This window comes from Haliotis cracherodii, unplaced genomic scaffold (assembly GCF_022045235.1).
Source record: "Haliotis cracherodii isolate W230 unplaced genomic scaffold, xgHalCrac1.p SCAF_24, whole genome shotgun sequence".
Classification (NCBI taxonomy): Eukaryota; Metazoa; Mollusca; class Gastropoda; order Lepetellida; family Haliotidae; genus Haliotis; species Haliotis cracherodii.
Genome location: NW_027266280.1, coordinates 6,809,038 through 6,827,031, shown reverse-complemented (window position 1 = coordinate 6,827,031; position 17,994 = coordinate 6,809,038). Strand labels below are relative to the sequence as shown.

At 39.8% G+C, this 17,994-nt stretch overlaps 1 protein-coding gene across 1 annotated transcript in view; it reads left to right on the top strand.

Moving 5' to 3' along the window:
* LOC139472324 (syntaxin) overlaps window positions 1-7,821 on the top strand; it is a 102,739-nt gene extending 94,918 nt beyond the window's left edge. Inside the window, exon 10 of the mRNA XM_071254771.1 lies at window positions 4,384-7,821. Coding sequence (XP_071110872.1) covers window positions 4,384-4,464 — 81 coding nt within the window. The 3' untranslated portion in view covers window positions 4,465-7,821. The remainder of the gene's footprint in view (window positions 1-4,383) is intronic.
* Window positions 7,822-17,994: the final 10,173 nt, after the last annotated feature.

The following is a 17,994-nucleotide window of genomic DNA, read 5'->3' as shown; positions in this document are numbered from 1 at the left end:
GTACCCCATAGCTTGTCTTTCCTCGGTGTAAAATATAGGATGGGTCCCCAGTACACCACAGCTTGTCTTTCCTTGGTGTAAAATATAGGATGGGTCCCCAGTACCCCACAACTTATCTTTCCTTGGTGTAAAATATAGGATGGGTCCCCAGTACCCCACAGCTTGTCTTTCCTTGGTGTAAAATATAGGATGAGTCCCCAGTACCCCACAGCTTGTCTTTCCTTGGTGTAAAATATAGGATGGGTCCCCAGTACCCCACAGCTTGTCTTTCCTTGGTATAAAATATAGGATGGGTCCCCAGTACCCCATAGCTTGTCTTTCCTTGGTGTAAAATATAGGATGGGTCCCCAGTACCCCACAACTTATCTTTCCTTGGTGTAAAATGTAGGATGGGTCCCCAGTACCCCACAGCTTGTCTTTCCTTGGTGTAAAATATAGGATGGGTCCCCAGTATCCCATAGCTTGTCTTTCCTTGGTATAAAATATAGGATGGGTCCCCAGTACCCCATAGCTTGTCTTTCCTTGGTGTAAAATATAGGATGGGTCCCCAGTACCCCACAACTTATCTTTCCTTGGTGTAAAATGTAGGATGGGTCCCCAGTACCCCACAGCTTGTCTTTCCTTGGTGTAAAATATAGGATGGGTCCCCAGTATCCCATAGCTTGTCTTTCCTTGGTGTAAAATATAGGATGAGCCCCCAGTACCCCACAACTTGTCTTTCCTTGGTGTAAAATATAGGATGGGTCCCCAGTACCCCATAGCTTGTCTTTCCTTGGTATAAAATATAGGATGGGTCCCCAGTACCCCACAACTTATCTTTCCTTGGTGTAAAATGTAGGATGGGTCCCCAGTACCCCACAGCTTGTCTTTCCTTGGTGTAAAATATAGGATGGGTCCCCAGTATCCCATAGCTTGTCTTTCCTTGGTGTAAAATATAGGATGAGCCCCCAGTACCCCACAACTTGTCTTTCCTTGGTGTAAAATATAGGATGGGTCCCCAGTACCCCATAGCTTGTCTTTCCTTGGTGTAAAAAAGCATGATAGCCCCAGTACCCAAATTCTTGTCTTGGGTTTCGGTGTTAAATAGGCCAAAATGATCCCAAACAGCTGATTTCGTAGTACAGGACTTTCCAAGTACTTTTCAAGCTCACAGTTATCCCTATTTAGATATAGTTATTCTTTTGTCAAGTGAGTAAAAAATATGTACTTCGTGTTGTCAAGTACCACGATACAGGCCTGTAGGTGTAGCATATCGTATCGTAGGCCACGAGTATCAATGTATAGGAGTTTCGGTGTATTGCGTCACCCTTATGACTTCAGTAGAACGACAGGCTGTATTTTTGTGGGTCGTGTGTCTTGTTAAGCTCAGAGTCATACAGCATCCATCCCCTGGAATGACGACACCCCAGCAGCACCCCTTAGCTTCCTCCACTGTCTGTCTAGGCGTGCTACATCGATAATCATATTTGTTACGTCTTCAGCAATTCAGTTACTTTTGTAATTTTCTGTGATGCACATATGAGTCAGGAAATAAAACTTACCCAGTGACCTCGGTGTGACCTTTTTCATTGCCTGCTGTGACATGTCCACACCTCAGTGACTTGCCTTTGCTAGCCTCTGCTAGCCTCTACTAGCCTCTTCTAGCCTACACCAATCTAAATACACAGTCCCATTGAAATCGGATCTTTTGCTCCAATATGGTGCCGCTCTGTGTGAACATCTGACATCACCTCTAGGAGGTCATGTGATCTGTCTAATCAGCCAGTCAGCTCCCAGGCTTACAGGTCCTTTGTACAAACATTCCGACTGGCATATCTGATTTCTGTATCATGAAAATAAACTTAAACGACCAGTTTCAGATGTAAATAATAAAGGCCGAGCTATTATCTTGTGCATATTTTCTACTTCTTTGAGAGTCATTTAGAAGTTGGAGTACTAAGTAAGGATACGATAAGTGGATGAACAGCTCCTAATTGTAATAAAGAAGTTGTTCATACATATATCTTATCCTTACTTGATATTTTATATTTTATACACCATATAATTTGTGATCCATAGCATCGACACCCAAAGTGGATTACCACTGAAGGATCATTTTGTGTGGTGTGTAGATCTTCTTCTTAAATTGGAAATCTCAAATCAAGGGGGTAAATAAATGAAACAGTCATTTTAGAAAGCTGCCATCTGTCTGAATAACACCCACATCCTTCATTTAAATTGTGTCGTCAAAGTTGGCTTGTGTTTCACCTGAAGTGACTTATGGAGGTTGTACACAGAGAGGCACCTGAGCAAAACATGGATTTTAATGAGATTGTCTCAGTGCAAGACTTTCAACATGTATACTGTGAACACTTGTGGAACTGGTAGTGTTGAGTTATACCCCTCAGTGAAAAGTATCCTTGTTATCCAAGGCCCAGTTCTACAAGGTGATCTTAGTGCAACGATCATCGTAAGCCTATGTTAAAGTATGGGAGTTACGATCATCTTAGCGCTAATATCGCTTTGTGGAATGGGGTCCAGGTTATTATGTCTCCATTAGGTGATTAATTTATTTTTTGTTGGTTTATGGATCTGCCGACATGAAAAATTGCAAAATAACAATAAAATTTAAATGACTTTTCTCCACAAAAAATTAATTATAGTACCGACACTAATGATGTTTAAAAATACATTAAAAAATAAGTTAACATGAAATATCTCTTGGATTTGATTGTGTTGAAAAGAGCTAGCATTGCGGAATCTGAAATATGTGCTTAAGTGTTTACCGCCATTTTGAAGCGACCGAGACTGATAAGAGTTATGGCCCTTACATACAACATATCTAAATGCACAGTCGTTAAGGTAGGAAAATGGTGTCATTCATGTGGCTCATGAGTGCATTCGAGGGGCATATTTCAGGAAAGTCGGAATGTTTGTTGAATTTTTTAACAAATATTTATTCAGCCACCAATGTTCATGTGAAGACAAATAAATTTTGTGGAAACGTGGAAATAACATGATTCTGAAAAAAGCTGTCATGAGTGAGATAAATTCTGTGTTTTGTTACTGAGAGATGAGATGGTGATGGGTCTTCCGAAACAAGGTTATGTTGGCGATGGAGGTCCAGGGTGTTATCGTATGGAGATACGATACCCTTGATACTCGAGGATAAGTGAAACCATGCCGCCTTGTAGTCCTCTACCCTGATGAGGATTCTGTTGGGAACATGGGGCTGCCTAGTCATCAATTGTCAAGATTATATAGTTCTATGAATCAAAAGAGGATCCATTTAATGTGCAAATTTGTTAGATACAGATTGATGAAGCTACAAGAACAATAATGCATGCAGTATGCGTCAAACTTCAGCATTGGTCTGTCAGACCACTTCGAGTCTTTGGGTCCCCATTTTTGCATATTGATCTCATCAGGATTAATTATTTGTATAATGTTTTACAATGGATACAGGGTTACATTTTGTAATTGTAATGTTTCAGACCCATGAAGATCCAGGGTAGAATAGGTCTTCAACAACCCATGCTTGCCCTAAAAGGCAACTATGCTTGTCGTAAGAGGCGACTAACGGGATCGGGTGTTTAGGCTTACTGACTTGGTTGATGCATGTCATGGTATCCCAATTGTGTGGATCGATGCTCATGGTGTCAGCCACTGGATTGTCTGGTCCAGACTCGATTATTTACAAGCCGCTGTCATATAGCTGGGATATTGCCGAGTGCGACACAAAACAACAATAACATTAATGTTTCATGAGTTCAGAAAACACAGGTTTGTTCCAATGGTCAAGCACATTCATATTAAGATGTCTCCATTTGGTGTTCTTTGATGCCACCTTTGCCATTTAACTTAAGACAAACTTGTGTGTAAATCTTATAAAAAGTTAAGTGGCATAAGGAGAAGAATTGAGTTGTCGGAGGCTGCAAGATAGCGATCTGAGGGTAGACACCGGGTGGTTCAGGACGTACACCAGGTGTTGCAGGAAGTACAGGACATGCTTGGATAAGTATTGACTGCTTAATGATGGGATGGGTTTGGCTGTCTTGGACAATTCTAACATGTTGGGAAGTAAATTAGATACATGATGGCCTGTGTGAATGTGTATAGGATGTACTGACTGGTCGGCTTGGAGTCAGTATACTGTGTCTGAGTGGGGTATTCATGTTAAAGTGCGGCATGGTATCTCAGTGTGCTAGCACTATAAATCGGCATCAGTCCGGACTAGTACAAGCAGCCACACACACATACACGCGCATGCACGTCGCTATATAAGTGCAATAATCTTGGACGCGACGTTGAACCCCATTTCACCTCACCTCTACTCCCTCCTACTCACCTGTTGCATGTGATGTTATGACCTGTATTAAACTGTTGTTTGTTTTTGTGTTGCAGAAGAAAATCATGATCGCCATCTGTCTGGTAGTGTTGGCGGTAGTCCTTGCTTCAACATTAGGCGGAGTGTTCGGTGGGTGAGGCTGACACTGATCAGCCAATCACAGTACTGCTGCAAGTACAGGCAACCAATCAACACCAGAGGCTTGGCTCAACCAATCAGAAATGACTTTTGTAATCACATGACGTGAGCTCATGCCTACCAGCCCAGCAGAGTAGGGTAGTGACAGCAGCATCTTGGCTAGTTGACCAAACTCACACTGTTCTGGTCACTGTTTTGTTTCACAATGCACAGGCGAGTCAGTCGTTTAGCCAACAGGATTTCGCACTCTTAGGCCACAGCAAAATAATCACTTATTCGTCCGAATCACTTTTGCCAAATTGCCTCAGTGACAAATCACTTGTTTGTTGTAGGGATCCGCTTGAAATTTGTAGGCATGACCAGATAATGACTTTTTGGTGAGGAATAACTGTTTCCACGTTGCATCCAAGAACGCAATAAATTCTTGATGTTGACCTTGACCTTGACCTATAAGTCCTGAACTCAGTTCATTTAAATAAAATCCACCAAAATTTTGAATTGCTCAACTCTTATAAAGGTTATATGTTGAGAAAAAACTTGCATGACTTTTGGCTGAAAAATCTGATGAAGAAGTATTTAATTTTGTGTGGCCTTAACTGATATAGATGATGTATATAACATGTAGGACTCGTTGCTTCTGTGCCGTGGGCGACTGGGCGAGGGACGGACAGACTGTCGGAGGAATAGACAGATCCGGTCAGTTTGCATTCCATGGATGACATGCATGAGGGTTCTTATGGGGAAAGTCAGTAGTATGTCATATTTGGGGCCTTTAGTCATTAGTCAGTATTTTTTAGGTTTATTCATGAAAAAATCATTAGAAGTGGACAGGCTGTCAAGTCGAATCTGAAATGTAAAATCATCTCTGAGAAAGCAGTTCATCAGTTTGTAGGCAAAGCTGGTTTGGCTTTTCTTTAATTTCAGCAAATTATGTATTACAAATACCCAACACTATTTTTGTGTGTCGTTTGATCTTGTTATATACAACGTTTATGAGATTTTAACACTAAACAGTAACAGTTATATTTACGATAAGCAGTTTTATGGACGTTTTACATTAATCTTTCGCGATAGATATTGGATTCATCTGGCGTTTAATGCTAAGCAATTTACCCATCAGAACCCTTGTGCGTGTGTTTATCTGTGAATCCCTTGCCGGCCATTGATGTGTGATTACCATGTTCCGACTTTGTTATGACCTTTGACCTCTGCTCGTTTTCTTATGGCATGTTGTGCACCTGCAGATGGTTTAGAGGACGCCTGTAGAGGTCATGTGACCACATGTAGTAGGTTCACACATACAGCCACAGATAGAACAGTTTCGCCTTTTAATATTGCAGTTTTGATCATTGGAATCTTGTTTGGAGCAAAACAAACTGATAGTGAGTTATGGCTTAATTTTGAAGACTTCATAAATGTTGCTTTTTCCTTAAGCTTTCCAGTGATGAATATGAGTATATATTTTCAAATATGTTTCCTACTCTGGTATAATGATATGATGCATATTACACAAGCTAACACAACACATTGTAATTCTTTTGTCGTAAAAACATGTTCCACATACTTTTCTGATATTGCTATTATTTTATAAAATTAGACATTGCACACATTGAGAATGTAAGAGAACCAGTGGTAAGAAAGCGGCATTGACCTGCTTAAAAGAAAGTCAGTTGTGGGCCATTTACAGAACATTTACAGAGTGACAAGTTACTCTTGTTACTCTTAGTAATCACTGTACTGTCTGTATTGAGGACCTGATCTTGTATGTTGACCTGGGCCACGATCTTAGTGCTACGACTAACATATGCTTCTTAAAGTAATGGAATTATGATAATCTAAGCGCTATGACTACCATAAGCCTATGTTAAAGTATGAGAGTTACAATCATCTTAGCGCTATGACTATGGTAAGCCTATGTTAAAGTAAGGGAATTACGATTATCTTAGCGCTACGACTACCATAAGCCTATGTTAAAGTATGGGAGTTACAATCATCTTAGCGCTATGACTATGGTAAGCCTATGTTAAAGTAATGGGAATTACGATTATCTTAGCGCTAAGATCGCTTTGTTGAACAGGGCCCTGACATTCAAGCTACTACTTGCTGTTTTGAATCAAAGGCCACATGATGAAAGATGTCTCAGAGGTAGACACTAACTGATACAGGTTCATATGATGATGTTAGTTGGAAAAATTGTTCAGAATATTGGGTAACAACTGTACTCATATGGACAACAATAGTCAGTGGTTTGGTTAGTGTTGGTCCTGAGCTTTGAGTCCGGTCAGAGCTCAATCTTTCAGTTGACGAAACACTCCACTTTCCCTCTTCATTGAGAGACACTCCCCAACGCCATTATCTGGCTTATATTCCCATAGGTCGCCCAAGCATCTAAGGCGCTGCAATATTCTGCCCAGAGTTGCCTCCCTTAGACGTGCCAGAAACCTGTGATAATGGGTTGGTCAGCACCATGCCTTTACTTGTCGGTTTCATCGAAGTAGTAATCAATAAGCAATCAGTAATCAATTGTCTAAGGACTGTGTTATTCAGTCTTTCCTCCCACATCAAGCTGACACAGACAAACCTGCCTAAAGACCTGTTGCTATATCATGTACAAGTACTGCATAGATAGATTCTTGTTGAATAGACAGGCTGCCATTTGCAGAAGTACGAAAATAGAAAGCAAAAATTTTGTGGTCGAAAATTTTGAACTTTTTTGGTCAGGTGCGACTTATTTTTGAAGCTGATTTTTCGGCTTTGAGGAAACAAGTAACATTTCTGTTGACATTGGTTTTCAAATACCTTCATGAATTCATTTCTTATTTTCAACTTTAATATTTCCTTGTGTTATTGTCCATCATTCAAGCAGGTATCTTGCTTCCTGCATCTGGACATAAGGAGGGATAGCCTAGTGGTTAAAGCGTTTGCTCGTCACGCCGAAGACCTGCGTTCGATTCCCCACATGGGCACGATGTGTGAAGCCCATTTCTGGTGTCCCTCGCCGTGATATTGCTGGAATAATGCTAAAAGCGGCGTAAAACCATACTCACTCACTTGACATAGGGCATAAACAAGAAAGTTGATTGTTCTGCATATGCTCTAAATGTTTCAGGTTATGAAAACAAAAATATCTTACTTGCTATTTTGTTGTACCTGCTGAAGGTCTGTGCAAGGAATGTCTGTTTGGCTCCGATCGGACATCTGTGGCATTAGAAGATAAACCCAAGTAATCTACGTGCACAGATGAGTAAATGCTTTCGATAGAAGGGGGGAAAATAAACACAATGTTTTGATTAGTATATTCCTTCATGCTGCTGTCTCTCAAAGATTCGGGGCACGGGTGGCCCAGTCGTCTAAGCAGAGTTGCGTCCCTTGGGCACACCAGAAACCTACCAGTATGACTGTGGGTTTTTAGGTTTGTCAGCATCATACCCGTGCTCGTGGATTTCACCGAAGTGGTAAATGTCTGAGACCTGCATCACTTCGGGCTTTCCTCCCACATTAAGCTGACAAGCCATGATATAACTGGAATACTGTTAAAACCCAACTCACTCACTCATTTACTCACTCTCAAAGATTCCTTTAGGAGTCTGTTGTTTCATTATAGAAGTTTGAAATAAATAAACAATTTGTATATGATCTGTAAGTACAGAAAAGCTTAATTTTTCTGATTTTCTGATGTGAGAAAATAACATTTCAGAAGATAAAACTGAAGCCTAGTTTCAAATTCTGTGGGTAGTCAAAATTATGTTATCAAAGTAATTACTTCATGACAAATGTAATCTCATTAATGTCACATATTTTATTTCTTTATGGCATCTTACTGTGAAGATCTGACAACACCTCCATCGGAGGTCATGTTGGCTGAACTTTCAATCAGCCAATCAGTGACGAGGCTCCTAAAGGCTCCTGAGGCTCCTCGGTGTTGAGGCTCCTAAAGTCTGAGTATGTGTGAGTGAAGCATTCAGATCAGCATATATGATTTCGGTTTCTTAAAAATGAACTAAAATGGCAAGTTCTGAATGTAGATAAATAAGTTCCGCCCTGTTATATTGTTGCGGATATTGAATCATCCTTTAGTATATTATGGCATGTACAACCAAAGGAGGTACCATCAAAGGAAAATTTTTGCTCGGTGGCAGTTTTCTGATCAAAATGTCCAAAACAAAGGGTAAATGAAAAAAAAGAAAGCTGAATTGTTTCAGAAAGCTGACATCTGATTGGCTAAAAAACCCATACATCCTTCATTTAGATTGGGTGGACAAGTTCGCTCACAGATCATCCAACAAGTACTCCTTTAGAGGTGTCCTGAGATCTTAACTCCGAGATATTGGATCGGTGTAACAGATCTGATTTTAATGAGATTGTGAAAAGCTGGTCTGGTCAATGCCAGGAACTATATAGAACCACCATAATTTTTGAATAAACAGAGTTGACAGTGGGAACATGATTTTGCAAGTGGTATGTCCTCCGTGTTTTATTCTAGCAGTATATGTGAGCCTTGGCGAGGACCACCTGCCAAGATTCACTAGTAGAGGTGAGAAGGCTGATTATTAACAAGTGTCGTGCCGTTTGAACGGCGTCTGATCCGGGGTCCACGCGGTGTGTCAGACTGACGATTGTTCTGCATTGTTTATCACCGGTTACTATGCATTCCAGGTAGATCATTCACTGTACCTAGACAGCTTGTATTATTATTATTATCATCATTGTTATTCATATTATTGTTATCCACTGACGTGAAGTACTTGAAGTTCTAGTCATCCTACCAGTGACAGTTTTTCTGCCAGGATATATCATTGTTATAGCATTCTGTCTTTTCCGATATATTGCTTTATAGCATACTGTCTAGTTGTAACATATACATGTATATATATATATCACTGTTATAGCATACTGTCTACCAGGATATATAATTCTTATGGTATACAGTCTTGTACCAGGATATATCACTGTCACAAGATACTGTCTTGTACAAAGATATGTACCTGTTCCAGCCTACAGTCTTGTTGTACAAAGATATATCACTGTCACAAGATACTGTCTTGTACAAAGATATGTACCTGTTCCAGCCCATGGTCTTGTTGTACAAAGATATATCACTGTCACAAGACACTGTCTTGTACAAAGATATATACCTGTTCCAGCCCATGGTCTTGTTGTACAAAGATATATCACTGTCACAAGATACTGTCTTGTACAAAGATATGTACCTGTTCCAGCCTACTGTCTTGTTGTACCAGGATATATCACTGTCACAAGATACTGTCTTGTACAAAGATATGTACCTGTTCCAGCCTACTGTCTTGTTGTACCAGGATATATCACTGTCACAAGATACTCTCTTGTGCAAAGATATGTACCTGTTCCAGCCTACTGTCTTGTTGTACAAAGATATATCACTGTCACAAGATACTGTCTTGTACAAAGATATGTACCTGTTCCAGCCCATGGTCTTGTTGTACAAAGATATATCACTGTCACAAGATACTGTCTTGTACAAAGATATGTACCTGTTCCAGCCTACTGTCTTGTTGTACCAGGATATATCACAGTCACAAGATACTGTCTTGTACAAAGATATGTACCTGTTCCAGCCTACTGTCTTTTTGTACCAGGATATATCACTGTCACAAGATACTCTCTTGTGCAAAGATATGTACCTGTTCCAGCCTACTGTCTTGTTGTACCAGGATATATCACTGTCACAAGATACTCTCTTGTACAAAGATATGTACCTGTTCCAGCCTACGGTCTTGATGTACAAAGATAAATCACTGTCACAAGATACTGTCTTGTACAAAGATATGTACCTGTTCCAGCCTACTGTCTTGTTGTACAAAGATATATCACTGTCACAAGATACTGTCTTGTACAAAGATATGTACCTGTTCCAGCCTACTGTCTTGTTGTACAAAGATATATCACTGTTACATCATACAATAACACTGCAGGGGAATCAGAACAAAATATAATCTCAAAACTGATATTTCCTGTGCGGTTACATCTCGTGTGACATGTACATGAACAATGGGATGACTTTAACTTGACAAGATGTCACAAACATTCAGGCCTCACATTTATCAACAGGCTCATGATGAACACATTGCCTTGGGGAGCAGACAGAAAATCATCTTCCTGAGGCAAGGGACTATAAAAGTCCAGTTTCTTCCCTTGCCAAACTAGGCTGAAATTTTGTGGCTCGATCGTAGCACCACCGGTGGCAGTTATGAGTTATGTCCCCCTATGTCCCTCTATGTGCCCCTATGTCCCACCAATCAGATTCCACCTCTCATATTCTTGCATTTGATTCCAACAAAATGGTGGCACCCTGTCAAAACAATCTGATAAATAATCAAGATCTTTATGTAATGAAATGGATCTTACTTCGTGAAGTATATCAACTCACTTGAGCTCCTTGATTAGAAACATGAAAGATTTGAAAAACATCTATCAATGCCCATTTGTTGGCAGTCCCCATATTGTTTCTTGACCGAATGTCAATTTCGTTTCCCGATTTTGATCGGACGATGCATAGTGGTGTTAGTCCAGCCAAAATGTAACTCTGGAACTCCAGCCAAGTTTGGCAAGGGTGGAAACTGGACTTTTACAGATAGTTACTTCCTTGCCTTGGGAAGATGAGAGAAAATGGAAAAACAACATCCTTAATTATCGAAAGGAGTACTCCATTCTATTCTCAATGACCAGTCATGACCACAGATTTGTTTTCAAATGGAATTCAAAATTAGCCGTCCAGTCAAGTTGCTCTCATGAACGAGAGACGTCCTGTAGTAAGGGAGAGACAGGAGAGACTAGGATGGAGACAGTTATGATGGTGATGGGTTCAGGGTATTTATCATGATGGAGCGGAGAATACTACTCAACAGAAGTTAAAGAACATCCAATTCTTTCATATCACTATAGTTAATCATGCCTTGACAGCTTTACTATAGTGATATGAAAGAATTGGGTGTTCTTTAACTTCTTTTTAGTTGTATATACTCTATTCGACGTAACAAGCGCCCCGCTCTATTAAGCGCCCACGGCGATATTCGCTAATAAATTGGCCAGTGAACAATCTTAATTAGCACCCCTTCCGATTGATCAATGTACAAAAGACTTATATATTCACTTAAATTACACACTCATCTGTTATATGCACATTTAATTATGGGCTATTAAATTCTGGAAAAATATATCTGTCGTACATAAACATTTCAGGCTGTCAGCATAAACCACAAAATTTACCTTTTTAACTCTGTTTTTTTCCACTAAAATAATATTCTAATAGGAGCCCCCTATTTCTAATTTTGAGAGCGCCCTTGGCGCTTATTACGTTGAATACGGTAATACACAACATAATCAAGGACTGAAAATGACTTGGGGCCCACTTGCACAAAGTGATCTTAGCGCTAAGACTATCGTAAGCCTATGTTAAAGTATGGGGGCTAAGATCATATTAGCGCTAAGATGGCTTTGTGCAAGTGGGCCCTGAAGTTTAACATGAAATTTATAAAGAAATGGACCTGAGAATTCAATGTAGATCTCCTTAGTGTATGGAGCCAGGGTAGGTAGATTGTGGTGCCAAGCAGTGGTAATTGTCAGGCCTGGGTGAGTGGAATACTGTATATCTATGCGTGTGTGTGTTCTGTGTGCCTGCTCTGTGGATCTTCCCTGTGGAACTCCCCCTGTGGAGCTCCCCCTGTAGAACTTCCCCTATGGAACTCCCCCTGTGGAACTCCCCTGTGGAACTCCCCCTGTGGAGCTCCCCCTGTGGAACTCTCCTGTGGAACTCCCCTGCTATACAGATGGGACCGTTGAGGTTACAACACACTGCATCGGCATCAGCAATAGTTCACTGGTTTGTATACAATACGTTCCCCAATCAGCAGTGAATATATAGACCAATTTGCAGTGTGATTGTAAAGCTGGACTGATCCCCTCCCCTCATGCTTATTCTGGGGCGGTCGGGTAGCCTAGTAGTTAAAGCGTTCGCTCGTCACACCATTTCTGGTGTCCCCCGCCGTGATATTGCTGGAATATTGCTAAAAGCGGCGTAAAACCATACTCACTCACTCATGCTTATTCTCAGCTTGCTGGCTTTGTGTAATGTGCACAACAGAGGCAGTGGACCAGTCTATTGTGACACGTTTGTTTTTAGTTCCCTAATGAAATGATGCCGTACACTCACGGTCAAATGAGCCCCACTCTGTGGATGAAGTCTGTTCGAACCTACCATTGCCTGATTTTGAAGCAATGTATAGGGAAGATGGTCACAGGGTTGTGGCATCTATTGTGTGATGTAATCTGAGCTCTGATTGAGCACTCCTGGTTTTCTTCTTGTTAGATAGGAAGAGCAGCTTCACTGGACAATGGTTGTATGTAGTCATGGATGATGGAGGAACGTAGTGTATACAAACGCGTGAAGTTTTGACGATGAATTCATCTTGTACATGATTGTAAATGAATAATTTTAATTATTCTACATTAAAGTTTTCCATTACTAGTATGGTCATAGAGTATTACAGTCCAGGACATAATGACACCTTATCATCTGTCTGGAAATATACTCTGTAGAATAGACAATCTTGTACAAATTATACCTTTTTCTCCAATATGAACCTCTCTGTGAGAACATCTGATGACACCTTCATACCTAGATTGCGTCAGGTGATCTTTCTAATCAGCCAATCAGTACTGAGGCTTCTAAATTCTCGGTACGAGTGAGCAAAACATTTGGACCTGCATGTTTGATTTCTGCTCCTAAAAAAATGAACTAAATGACCAGTTCCAAATGTGGATAAATAAAGCTGCACCGTTGTATTGTTGTCGTTATGCATTGACAACCACACCCAAAAACGAGTATCAAAGAAGGGATATTTGTGTTATTTATTTTTTATTTGTACAATCAAATTTTCGGTAAAATTATGTGTACAATCAAATTTTCAAAATATGTAGAAGTCATCACGTCTTCACACAAAGAGGTATCATATCAGAGCAAAAGATTTGAATGTAATGAGATTGTAGATTAGCTATACTGCATGACATATTAAAGAGTGTGATAAATATTATATCACATAGTAAAATAATGAGATGCATATGTCATCTCCGTGTATGTTACAATTAACCTGTAGCAAGATCGCTACATTTCCTTATTTGATTTGTTTCTCTCATCGCCTCATCACAATAAGACGTGTTTCACATTTTCATTTGATAAATGTTTTTGTGCCATATTCTTTCATTGTTTGATATGAACTTTTTACATGTAAACATCTTGACATAATTTTGGTAAGACAGTTAAGCGCTGCATAGTTTTATTAGGTATTTGCCGTAACTATCAACATAAATATTGCTGGAGCAAAACTACTAATCATGGCTGTGTTGTGTGTTTCATTTGTATCAGGAATATTACTGGAGAAATTAAAACATATAGATGAAAATTACGACATTATTCCTTTTTGTGTAAATTTGGATGAGAATTTTCTGCGGATTCACGGAATTCAGTGGTTTCATTATGTCAAGGATAATTTTTCTGATGCCATAACAATAATCATATAAGTCATATAGTCCTTCAGACCTTCTTTAAGTACATTTTTAAATAAACTTCTCATTCTGGTTTGTGTGTTCATTCTTCGAAAAGATATAATTCAAATTGTTTGACAATATGCAAGTGTGAAGGAAACATGTTTAATACTGATAGTCACTGTGATAAGTTCAGTTGTCAGGCAAAGAGTATACATTTGTATGGTAACCATGGTGATCGTTTCACGTAATCTCCACAGGACAACTGTAGTATAATAGGTTCCTATGCAATATCTGGAGGTACGGTCAGCCTAGGGAAGGTTCTCCTAAAATGAAACTTGATCATGTTCAAGCATGTTGTCAGGTCAACTGGTCAAACGGTCAGTTGACCTATTTCATGGACAAGCATTTGTCCTCGGAAGTTAAATTGAAGTTAAATTTTATGTGACCCAGTAGGGGTTGTCTCAGGTTAAGTTATTCAGATTTGAATTTCAATATGGCTGCCGTGGTAGCCATATTGGAAATTATTCAGATTTGAATTTCAATATGGCTGCCATGGTAGCCATATTGGAAATCCAATTTTGACCCATTGCTGGGAAAGCAAGATTGTTGATGGGGTTAATCATTGTTTCCAAACTAACTCACTCACCTGTGTTTATGCAAGTATCTATGTGCAATTTTTGATGTAAAAGGTCTCAATACATTTTTATTAGATTTGATAAATTGGACAACATGTCAGAGATCTCTTGACTACGCCATAAACCTATAATAAGGGGTTTGAATCCCAGTTCGCCCCAATTGTCTGTCTAGGTTTGTCAGCACCATACTCGTTCTCCTGGGTTTCACCAAAGTGAACATCTGAGACCTGCATCACTTCAGATTTTCCCTCACATTAAGCTGACATGTCATGATATAACTGGAATACTGTTTAAAGTGACTTTAAACCCAACTCACTCATTGACTGACTGTCGAAAATTAAGTTACTTGATTAACACCACAATGTGTCTGTAGTGAGAAACTTTACCAAGTAAAAAAAACAAGTATGAAAAAATAAAATAAATGACATAATCGATGATTGCTGCACAAACCCCCTACTCCCACCAGTTAACCAGATCCATTTTAAAGCAATTGGAATGGGAACAATGTTAATTTGAGAGCATGTTTCGGTCAAGGAATCCAGTTGAGCACATTTCGTACAGGATTTTCTACTGTTAAAAATTTAACTCTGAGAAGTATTTTACATGATCACCTGTTTGTTAATTTTTAATCAGTTATTGATATTCTACATTTTTAAAGTTTAGATAATGTGGTCACAACCAGCTGCACTCTACGCTTTGTAGATACAAGCTTACAGCTGCAGCTGATGTTAAGCTATACGGCTCCAGTTTAAACTGGCTTGGCATGTCAGTTTGAACCTTGCACTTTATCAATGTTTGACTTCCGAAATGCTATGTTCACCTTCCAATGGAATCTTGCTGAGCTAAAGCAAGGCTCTTCACTACTTAATGCTGGACCTTGACATCAGTTGGACAAAAAGTATTTTCCTGAAACTAGTTTTACCTGTGTCCAAATTTTGCTCAATGTTTTATTTTATCTTGTGAATGTTTTTATTGGATGTATGGGGACTGTCCATGCTATCCATTTGTTTGATGTCTTTTAAAAAGAAAAACAGTGCATTTAAATTTCATATTTTAGGTACTCAGAAATGTTGTGTCCGATAACAATGGTCTCTAACAGCTGCCATCTTGGATAATTGTAGGTTTCCTTAAGAATTTTGAAAATATTTTTGAACCATGGTAGATGAATATTTTGTAGTGATGAAAGAATCACTTGATTTAGATTGTCTATTTCTTTACTAAATGTGTCACTCAATTCTCGTGTTTTACCGGTTACACTTTTGATATTTTCATCCCTTTATCATATCCGTTTCTTTCAGTAGATAATGTAGTTGTTTTTCTAAGTGTCGCTCTAGTATGACAGCCAAACATACCATCGCGATAGTTACGGGTTCATTTCCATGCGTCATTCATTGTAAGTTTTCTCAGTTTGTAGGCGATATGCATTCCAATGTGTGAATATTGACATATTCATTGGCAAAAAAATCCTTTTTCGTAAATATTTGTAACTTTTCCACATTCTCACAGCAGTTGTTTGTGAGGGCCTCAATATAGCATATAACCTGTATTGGAGTTTTAATTTCATCCAATTTGTGTCCTCTAGCAGCAGCAGTATACGTGTAGTGGAGATCGCCGCCAGCGAGCAAGGGTGGTCGCCGTAGCAACACAACTACACCTAGTTGTGGACGTGTCACAGTAGTGACCTTTATGTATCGTCGTGATAGATGTAGTGACATCACCAGTTTCCTAATCTATGTAGAGTCGGTAGGGTTTGTACGACAACAAATATTGAGAAATTAAACTTTACTTCCCTCATAATGTGGGTCTTTGTTGTTCTTAGATGTGCTTCTGTTGTCTTTCTTTGTCAGAAATATTAAGGATGTTGTGATTCAGTAGTGCAAAGTGCATCCTAAAACCTGTTCCCATGGTTACAGGGACCGCCTCCGTGGTTTAGTGGTAGATCATCTGCCCGGAGAGCGGAAGGACCGGGGTTTGATCCCTGGACGCGTCATACCAAAGATGTTAAAAGATGGTACTTGTTGTTACCTTGTCTAGCACTTGGCACTAAGGGGCTAAAACAAAGACTGGTCGGCTTGGAGTCAGTATACCGTGTCTGATTGGGATATTCATGTTAAACTGCGGCATGGTATCTTAGTGAGCTAGCACTATAAATCGGCATCAGACCGGACTAGTACAAGCAGCCACACACACACACACACCTACGTACATGCAATATATAAGTGCAATAATCATGGACGCGACGTTAAACCCCATTTCACCTCACCTCACCATGGTTACAGGATCAAGTTCATCAACAATATTGGCCACACTGGGACACAAATGGCCAAATTTAAGGCTGTGCAGAGTTGAAATCTGACCGAGGTCACTCTGATTATTTGTCATTTGAGTGAGTGAGTGAGTTTGGTTTGACGCTGCTTTGAACAGTTCCAGTTGCTCGGGTCGTGAGTAGTTTTATGCCAGTTTAAGCAATATGTCAGCTCCACACTTCCCAATTTGGAAATCAAAACTGGGCCTTTGGAGGAGCTTTAACCACTAGGATACATCACCGGACATACTGTGATGTAACGGGAATACTGTTCAAAGTGGCAAAAAAACTCTTTCACTCTATAATCACAGAGAATAAACTGGCCCTAGTTGTGTCCCTTAGCTCTAATTCCGAGTATGGATTCAACTCCTGGTCCTTAGTCTGTCAGCACCATTCTGGTGCATGTGGGTTTCACCTTTGGCTTTCCTTCCACATTTTCTTGCCATGATATAACTGAAATGTTGTGTGAAGCTGCACTCAGCAATATAACAACTGCCCCTGGAAATAATTTTGGAGTCTGGACTGGACAAACCAGCGATTGCTATTACAAGCATCAATCCACACAATTGGGAAAAAATTACACGCAATTAAGCACTCAGCAGTATTCCAGCTATATGACAACGGTCTGTAAATAATCGAGTCTGGACCAGACAATCCAGTGATTGACATCATGAGCATCGATCCACCCAAATGGGATACAATGACGTGCTAAGTCATCAACCAACGTCAGCAAACCTAACAACCCGACCCCCTTAGGACAAGCATAGTCGCCTTTTACGGAAAGCTTGGTTGCTGAAGACCTATACTCACCGAGTCACCCAACATCTTTGTACAACACATATAGGTTTCTGGGGACCTTTGTTCTTCCCCAATCCCTACGGGTTCCATATAATGCCATGGATTGGGGAAACCATTGTTACCTCAGCCTGTTGAATGTATTACATCGGTTGTCTATTCTAATTTTGTGTGATGACATGTAGCTAGAAGTCTCGCACTGTCAAACAATCATACAATCGATATTCTAAATGTACTTGAGTGTATAGACTAACATCTAGTCTCTGAAATGA